This window comes from Lagopus muta, chromosome 9, assembly GCF_023343835.1.
Source record: "Lagopus muta isolate bLagMut1 chromosome 9, bLagMut1 primary, whole genome shotgun sequence".
Classification (NCBI taxonomy): domain Eukaryota; kingdom Metazoa; phylum Chordata; class Aves; order Galliformes; family Phasianidae; genus Lagopus; species Lagopus muta.
Genome location: NC_064441.1, coordinates 5675008 through 5685220, shown reverse-complemented (window position 1 = coordinate 5685220; position 10213 = coordinate 5675008). Strand labels below are relative to the sequence as shown.

Sequence of the window (10213 nt, the reverse complement as noted above, 5' to 3'; positions counted from 1 at the left end):
GCAGCTGCCTTTCCCAGTGCCTATTTTTGTCACTCTGAGGACTTTCATCAGGACTGTGCTGGATTCATTGTTTCTGCTTCCACCCTACTCATAAGATAGCACACAAACATTAAACTGTGACAGTGTCAAATTACTCATCACTTCATTTGCATGGTTACCATATCTAGTGCTACATATAAAATGCAAATGCCTTCATAATTACACATGGACTCCATTCTAATGTGGATCTCTATCCTACTAGTTGAGAAGGAATAACAAATGCTAAAGATGCTATATAGCTAGCTGAAGGTTAAAGGAAAAAGTGGAGAAGGTGTTTTTATATTTCCATTCTTTCAGACAAACGCATTCTGTACAAAGCTTGGCTACTCAGAACTATTATAACACATTAAAATATATATACAATATATGTAAATAACATGTATATATATGCCTATATACAAATAATTTTATTGTTCCAATAGATACGTGATAAGAGAAAATAAGGTTTAAGTCTCCTGGGCAAGGCCATAGAGGATTCTGATACTAAAGCAAAGGATATTTGACTTTATGTTTTTCAGTGATACTGACTTGCTCAGATCTATCAGTAGGAATGGAAAATCAGATTCTTACACAAGTTGATGTACAGCTTACTTTTATTTTCATGGCACATTTACATGGCTTAAAGAAAACATATTGTGAATGTTTCACAAATTAGTCCTTGACATTCCATGAGATATTGTAGTCAGAGCCACAGTATGTACAGAGCTAACGTACCAAACCAGATTTACATTCTAGCCATTATTAAGAACACCCAAAAGGTATCAATTTTATTTTTAATCTGGTGAACAAAATTGCAATTAAAAAATAAGAAAAAAAAAAAAGAAAAGAAAAAAAAAACCAACCAACAACCAAAACTATACAAAATTGAAATAAAATATGAAAATGCACATTCATTTTACAATGACACTATTACATTATACCTCTCAAGTGCTTCATTAGTAAAGACTTAAAGTTCTCCTTTATGGAAGGGCTGCTCTGAAAGTCATGCCTCCTATTTTATTTTTTTGACTCATGATGTCAAGAGTTGGTGGTATGGCAGCAAATGTTGAATATTCCCAACAATATTCCATTCCATTTTGTTGCTGTGAGACAGATGGCAGCAGAGGGGCAGACTGACAAAACAGCGTCTGACATGAAAGTGTGTATAAAGCAAAGGTGTGACACTGAATTACTCCATGTGAGAAAAATGGCACCCGTTGCCATTCACTGACACTTGCTGAACATTTATGGAGATGAAACAGTGGGAGGTGAGTGGTGCATTTCAGCAGTGATGACAGCAGGTCACCTCTGCTGGAGCAGATTTTTACAAGTGCAGCATGCAGGCTCTTGTTTACTGCTGGTAAAAATGGTGGTGACTATGCTGAAAAATAACATTTTGTAGCTGAGAATTTGCTCCAAGAAATAGTTACTGTGCTCTCTCTTACTGGTTGCTGTTTCCTCGGAAACAAACAGGAGGCATTACTTTCAAAGCAACCTGTGTACTCTTAGCAAAACATGGAATTCTTATTTTCACAAGGTATCTACTTAATGACTTCAGGACCTCTGATCTACAGGAAAAAACTGATCATCTGAATTTCATATAATCTTGACATTTCATCAAGATTTTCAGAACTAGTTAGTCTCTTTCATCAAATAGCATTCAAAGTTGGTTTTTGCTTTCTTCCCATGTGTTTGGTTTTCGTATGTCTCATGCTGAATGCTTGGGAGTTTGATCCAAAGTATCTATTTTTGAGAATTGTGATTCTCAGAGACATACAGGGCTGATTTCTTTACACTTGAAAGACCAATTATCAGAATATCAGGGCTAGCTATCTACCAACATCTAAAAAGCGTATAATACCAAGTTTACCTGTCAGATCCCAGTTTCTGAGGTTCTGTCTAGCTATATTTTTCTTCCTTATGCTTCTCCTTCTTCCAAGTTTCTATTACACTTTAATGCCCTGGGATCCATGTTACCAAATCAGCAGCTTGAGAGGTATATGTTACAGCTCACTGGCAGAACGAATTAAAAAAAAAGAAAGCAAAAACAACAGAAAAGCAAATGAATATAATTCCAAATCATTCAGTGCAATGTACACTATACAAATCTTCATATTCCAGTTCAATTTCTAACAAAAACTATGAAAAAAAAGTCTAATTCACAACCACTTTCAAAAAATGTCTATTATTGAATTCCAGCCCACAGTGCCTTCTGTACAAACACTGTCACAGACTGCAAAAATCATATTCATAGCACAAATAAGTAAAATGTACTTCTTAATCAAAGTACATACAATCTACTTACATTAATAGTTAACGTTACCTTTTCCTTATGCTATGTTATAAATGTACAGTTCATACTAAGTAAATTAATGTTGCAAATACACTGTTTTATTCAGACTTGACATTTTATAATGCATTATACAAATCACCTTTCATTGCACATTTCCGCATAATATGATATTTATTGGTTTCCAGGAATCGCTGCATCAAGATTATATTACTGTTGTTCAAAAAACCTAGTTACTTAATATTCTGAATTGACTAGCTATCAGTTGTGGTACTGTGATTTTACTACATGAAAATTTGGATGTAGATGGAATGAAGTCATCATTCAGGCATCCCACATGCTGTGTCAAAGATAACACAAGTTGACAGCAGCTCCCTTGAATACAAAAGGCAGAAATGCTTCCATATTCCATCTGATTAGTTAAAATCTGTAAGGTGTTATGCGACATAAAAATAATAGTTCATACTGAGACTAACACGATCACTGATAAGAGCATTTGAGCATTAATCCTCAAAGGTACAGCAATGAGCAAACACAACTAGGGATGAATGCAATGCTAATATCTGGCCTTAGGCAGAAGAATATTACTTGGTAGACCTGTACTAAAACCCTCCAGACTATCTGTTTAAAATATCTTTACTAACATATATCTTACTGCATACAAATAGTTAACACACTTCCACATGAAGTGTTGCTTGAATTCATTATATATTCATTATATATCCGCTGGATATGGAATTATATTTATTTTCCATTTGTTTCAGAATACCAAATCATAATATATGTGATAAGGGTATGCTGCACATTGGCTTGCATAAACTGCAAATGGAAAGCAAAGAGAATTTGTATTCATCTTATCTGCTTTAAGTATAAAATATTAAGTACCTCCTTACTTCTCCTCTAGTGCATTCATTGATTACAAGACGTTTCAGCTGTTGAGAACAGGAAATAAGATTACATGAAAAAAACAACAGTGTTCCACTACATTTCTTCAGAATCCTCTGTACACAGACTGAAAACTCCAAAAATCCTGGAAGTACTTGCAAAATATCTTATTGAACTTTTTAAGGACAGTGGGGTACGGCATCCTGACCTTGGCCAGACTTGTCCATCCTACTTCAGAATCATTCAGATCAGTGCCAGGACTGTATTACATATAAAAGCTGACTGGGGATACAAGGGTTCTATTATAAACTGTGGGAGCACCCTGATAGCTCAGACAACACCTGTAGTAAGTTACACCTGTAATAAGTATTAAGTAGCTGGAGCTAAGAGAACTGAGTGTTACAGTGCCGTATCACCAGTGTGTTCCAACTAGAACAATTTCAAATGAGGGAAAATTAGCAGGTCAATTCAATATTATCACACAACCATATCTGTTCTCTTTAGTGCCTGAAAGCCTAACATTGCCTACTTCCACCGCCATGTGGCAATAGCAGCCACCCAAGCATGTTGTATCATATAAATTCACAGCTCAGTAAATGACTTTCTTTCAAGATCTGTGCTTTAAAATACCACTTCTAATTGCATCAAATAATCCATGAGTGATCAGACAGGAAGACCTTGCATTGTCTTAAGACATGGTAAGCTTTCCATAAACACCAGAGACAGCAGGCATTTAGAAGAAAAACAAAGAGCAAGACTTCATTTTCAAAGGGTTCTTGGAAAATAAATCAGAGATAAGTAGCTTAAACAAAACCAAATAATCTTTTTTAACAAAATGGATTAGGCTGACGAGTAACTATATATCTGCATTTTCGTAGCAAAAGTTGTTCCACACCCATAGTCTGATTAAATTTCTCACTGTAAGCCCTTGTATTAATTCCAATCTGTGAAGCTCATATGAGAACGTGTACATTAATCCACACTGACATTTATAACCATTCAGTTAATGCTAAATTATAATACATCACTTGCATGTACACATTTATATATTGCCCTGTGGGTTTATTTTAATTCACCAAGAGACTCCCCAGATTCTCCTTAATGTAGTAATCTACATTGAGAGATTTAAACAGAAAAGACTAAAAACAACATTCTGTGATTAAAACTTTGGGGAAATTCCACAGACAGTAGCCAAATCCTAAGGAAGGACCGTATCCTAATAAGTGCTCATGGTAAAGTCAGTCCCACTGAAAGAAACAGACCAGTATGACTAAATGGAAATAAACTTCCAATGAATCTCAATCTACAAGTGTACATATTCTCCATTTACGATGAGTGTGTGGACACAACGAGGGACAATGGGATTAAAACTAAGGAAAAACAACGTTGGGTCTCATAGCACCATTGTTTTAGGAAATATACAGTCCAATGCAGACACTCGTAAATAATTTGTTACTGATCTGCTTCCTCCACGAGTCTTCAGTATTTTTAGGCACTTCCTTGGTTCAAGTGTCCAAATTCAAGTACGTTTTTATGCATATGACTTGAGTCTTTGCCATCCATAATCATTTAAAATACTGAAATACAGGAGCCAAGTTTTGCTTCTTCTCTAACCATCTTTTCTTTCTCATATATTTATACATACCCCTTTTGTATGCAGCCATTATTTAATGAAAGGTGGTGTGTACGTGGCCAGAAAAAAAAATCACATGCTGTCATACTACTTGTTTGATTTTGCCAGCAGCTAGTACCACCTCTGGTTAAGTTTCTCTATCATTTTTTAATATTCATTCAGCTTTAAAAGATTTACATCAAAACCTTCAAGATTACTTTCTGTCTACATTGGTACTTATGAGGAAATTTCCTGCAGAAATGATCCAGAAGCTAATTTTTTTTGTTCTATTGCCATTCAAAAAGTTACAACTGAAAACTTGCAGTTTGTGCATACTCAACAGACACTACTTTGAATTTAACAGATGATATCTCTTTATATTTATCCATTTGGGTTTGACCAGGACTTTTGGCTTTCCAGCACTTCCAATACAGTAAGCTGTACTAGGAATTAGAATCAAAACTTACTAAACCAGGTGAGCAAATCTTCTACAACCCTTTGTAACTTTCCACTGAACTCAAGCACAATGGGCAAAGAAGCTAAACTGATTCAAACACAGAACCAGGTCTAGATGTGGTGAGACAAAGTACACAGGGTCAAATACTCACTGATACAAGGAAAGTCAGCAAAAAAAATTGGGGATCTGACATAACAGGAAAACTGAAATGACTGACATGCAATCCCATATCTGTACTGACAGGCAAGCCATTTTTACCATAAATACAACCTTTAATAGACACTAACTAGTTATTTATTCTCTATTTCTGAGACCTTTACTTGCCATACTAGAATCTCTATCCCAAGTTTTATGGACTCAGAGCTCCATCAGGAGACACTTTCCTATGTTCTGAACATTTGCAATGCTTTATAAGGCTAACTGCACTCAAAATTTGGGTCTCCCACATCTTAAAATGAGATTTGTTTCCTATCACTCACCTTTCTCAAAATGAAGGAATGCCAATAAAATGCCGGAGAGCCAAAGGGAATGAACACCTTCCACTCTATACTTGTTCCTGAGATGGAGTTCACAACGTTTGTCAGAGATATCCCTTTCTGGGTAACACAGATAACAGCTTACCACATAAGGCTTTTGAGAAACATTTTAACTGTGCCCTTGAAAATGCAGGCCCAGACTTAACTGCATTTGTTGCATTTAATAGCTTTTAAAGCTAGAATGACCCATGCAATTACCTTGCCTGTCATTCTACATAACACAAAATACAGAATTGCACTGAGCTCCTGAAGTCTGGGTAACGTAGATACATTCATAGAATATAGCTGCCCATGTGCTCTCTGCATTTTCTCCCTGCATTTTCTCCCTGCATCTTTTGTTCTCAGCAAGTCTCTTAATGTGTGCAGAAACCCTGCGACTGGGAACCAGGCTCTGTGAAGATGTCAGAGCATACAAAAACTAGTCTCTACAACTTCAAAATAATCCTTATGTCTTGAAGTACAAATTTCCTTATATACCTTCCTTGTATACTTTCTTCATATGCTTTCCTTTGCCAAGAGTTGACTGAAATGATGGTTATTCTTTGAATGTAAGTTTAATTAACTTATTAACAATTTAACAACTAAGAAATACAGAGAGAGATTTGGAGAAACTATAACTATGGAAGAATTTTTTAAGAATATTTTCTTATTATGAGGGTGACCGTGCACTGGAACCCATTGTCCAGAGAAGTGGTAGAATCTCCATACTTGGAGATATTCCCAAGAGTACTGGACATAGCCCCTTCCTGAGAAAGCAGCTCTAGGTGACCCTGCATGAAAAAGGGACTAGATATAGACTAGATGACCTTCAGAGGTTCCTTCTGTGATATCTGGGAGGTTGAGCTGTTCCCTATCTACTGCTTCAGGAACTGAGGTCAGCTAAGAGCCCTTTTACACCTCCCGACTGAAATACTTTCTAAAAGGTAAGTGAAGCAGTGCAAGCTACTTTTTGCATGCAGTTATTATTTACATTGGTGTTTATGCAGATGCATCAAATCATTGCAAGTAAATTAGTATTTCTACAATGTTTTCAAGATACAACGCATTTGTATATTTGTCTCTTTGTATATTTGCACAGACGTGTATATCAAAACAGACTAGTTTTTTTCTGGATGATCAAAGCAATTCACTGCCTTTTTTAAAGTTAGTACTCAAAATTCAGCTCCCATGTACTTACTATTCATCTGAGTTGATTATACTTTAGTTTCTTTATGTACTCTCTAAAATATGCACTAATAAAATCTTATTAGACTTTTATTATCAACTATCTCAACACACAAATGTTGCAAGTTGCAATGATTTTCTGGTCTCTGAGAGTATGAGTATAGATTACTCAGCAATCACTGCATTTGTTATACTGTCTCCAGCAGTTGATACTTCTGGAAAGGTTACAGATTTTACTATCATTTATGCAATTTGCAAGCGTTCTGCAAACTTCAAAAGCATTCAATTCATTTCAAAACAATGCAGGAGTGAATTCAGTCTGGGTAAGCAACTATGATTCACTAAAATCTTCTCTTAACTGATATTCCACAGCAGGAAAACTGTTAGAAATAATCCAGATATTTAGGACCTTAGTTTGCAATAAAATGCTTTGAAGTAAAAAAGTAGGATTTAAAAATCAGTGGGAGAATATGGCTCAAAAATGCCTATTTCAAAATTATATTGATGCAAATATTATCACTCAGCACTCACTTGCATACAGTCTGAACATTTGAAATAAAAGCCTCGAGATCTAGAAGTGTGAGATTGCATTGACATCAATGCATTTTAGTCCTTGAGTAGTTCACCTGATTCATCTCTATAACAAGAATATGTGATTGTCTCTAGAATAGACAGGTATTTATAGTAGCAATGGCTCTTGTGGTGGAGCACATTGAAGTCTGCTATTTTTAAAGTTGTTCTAGAAGGATATTAGTGAGAAAACAAAATAAATGTTTTAGTGAAGAATTACATGGTTGAGAAATCATACATGAGAGATACTCTTCCCAAAAGATTTCACTGAGTTTGCATGAGTACACTTCAGGCTACGCTAGAGGAAGTCTTGTTGGGCTATACAGGAAGCAGTTATTAAATTCACCTGGCAGAGTTAAAGGAAGTGATAATTTCCATTTTTGGTCTCTTAATGGCACCTGACTCTGTATCATTTAAGACCACAGATGACTCCATAATGAGTCACCACTGTAAAGAACATGTTACTAAACACACTGTTAGAAGAGTTGCCTCTATTAGAAAACACAGTTTAATTTTGGAGCATGTAATAAACGTGTCAGATGTAGCTACTCCAACCATTCAAATATTGCTGTAATTAAAATTTCTGAACAAAAGGACAGACAAGACTTGGAACACCATAATAAACGTTACTCTTCAGAAGTCAAACTATCTTTGCAGTAAACATATTAGCAAAAGAATAATCATAAACTCTTGCTTATCTTGCTTATGCCAAGTAAAATGAGGATATAATACCTAAGTTCATGCATACTGACTGTTGCTGAAAATGCTCTCACTCCAGTTGTGGCTGTACAGCTGCATAGCCCCACCTGCTCAGCCAGGTATGCTTTTGCTCACACTTCAACAACTTGCAAAGAAATGTAGAAACAACACAAGTGTACGTACCCTACACTAGGATGCTGCTAACAGAGGCCCATTTGCCAACATCTTTGGGAAAACAGAAACAGTGCTTCTGTAAACAACTCTCACTTTTCACTATGTGAACATACACTATAAATGTGTCATTTTCATAAGCTTTCATACTTTCATCAAATAGTGCACTTAGAAATTTTCCTGAAGGCGTTTCTTTACATTCACATAGATACTTGAAATGTTTTTCTAATGTTTCCATGGGAAATTGGGTAACAACACATTTAATGTTTCCAACAAATAAATTATACTTTAATTCTAAGAATCTATAGAAAGTTAAAATTTTTAAGCTCTTCCCAGAATCATTTGAAATTGTAAAATTCTAAACCCAATAGGGTTTAACAACCTGAAGTGTTTATATATTAAGACTTGCAATACTTAAGGGAATGTTATCCCCTTAGAGGTTTAGGACACTGAACCCCCTCATCCTTTCATTCAGAGATTACTTCAAGCTAACAGTTTGAACAGATTACAGCATCTGCTTGACTTCAGAGGTGCATTCCCGGTTCTGTGGCAGAGAATGATTTTTTTTTTTTTTCTTTCTGACAACAATCCAGGTCCTATATATGCTGGTCAGTACTGGAATAGCAAAAATGGCCAAGTGGTCGAAGATCTAAAATGTTCCCAGAAGTTCGAGCTCTTATTTTCATTTACTGTTCCCTAAAAATTTAGGGAGACCTTGATGAGCAAAATAAAGCTTACAAGGCCTGTAGACCTTGGACTAAGCAGCTCTTTTATTGAATATAAAGATTCAAAATATTTCTGCGTACATTTAACTACTGATGCAAGCTTTTCAAATTGCTTGAAATCATTACATAAATTCTCTCTCTGAGAATTAGTAGAGAAAACAATTCTGTTTCATTCAGAGATGGGATAATCAAAGTTTATCTATAATCTCAGAATTGAGGTATTTATTGTTCCACAGGAGCAAAGATGCTGGATTGCACTGATAAGCAAGTTTGGAGCATTTCCAGATTAACTTCCACGCTGCATACATCAGGAAATGCCACATCCTTCAATTACTTACTCTAAAAGGAGTAAAGAAGTTGTTGAGTTTGCTGGGGAAGTTAAGAAACGCAACAGTACACTTAAGTCATTCCTCTGACAGAATAGGCATGGAAAGCTCACCTGGGCATTCTTCTGGGGTGTCTCAGAACCAGGTCTTCAGTGTATCACAGGACATGCGTGGTACTTTGCGAGATTGAGCTCATAAAAATATACTTCACATATAAAAATACAGCAGACATCCTTCCAAAAATCACTGTTATTCCCTCCCCTTGTTTTATACATTCAGAAACAGACAGTTGAGATACACTGTAAACAGTGCAAAAGACTCTCTTCTGTTTATAAAAACACACATTGCATTACATTTAAGCGCCAACTGAAAGAAAAGTTGAGAAAGGTTTTATCCTCAGAGAAATTCTGGTCCAAGTCGAACTTTTGTTTAGTGAGTTGTAAACAAATGTCTTGGAATGCAGACAATTCTCTCATTTCTTTCCAGCTAAGGTAGTCTCAAAAACATCAAGTCCTGCTTTGAAGTAAACCTGAGCTGAACTGATGCTGTTCAGCACCTCTGACAAGGCTGCTTGAATGGTCTCATTTGACTGATGTAGTTTGCAGTGCTCCAGTGCCTCTAGCAGTACTGAGAACTGGCTTGTTCTTTCATCTAGCCTGTAAAGAATATTTCTAAAAGAGAACAATGGAGAATGATAAACTTTTTGCTCAAAACAATCGTCAGAAATCATCAAGAATCCCTGCAAGTATCAGTCACAAGT

The 10213-nt window shown here is 35.8% G+C and overlaps 1 protein-coding gene across 2 annotated transcripts in view; it reads right to left on the bottom strand.

Moving 5' to 3' along the window:
• Window positions 1–603: 603 nt before the first annotated feature.
• NAALADL2 (N-acetylated alpha-linked acidic dipeptidase like 2) overlaps window positions 604–10213 on the bottom strand; it is a 292368-nt gene continuing 282758 nt past the window's right edge. The window contains exon 14 of one of the 2 annotated variants that reach the window (XM_048954430.1): window positions 604–2031. In XM_048954430.1, the coding sequence (XP_048810387.1) occupies window positions 2022–2031 (10 nt within the window). In that variant the 3' untranslated portion in view covers window positions 604–2021. Of the gene's footprint in view, window positions 2032–4889; window positions 10125–10213 lie in introns of those variants that run through there. The other variant, XM_048954429.1, reaches the window with a different exon arrangement.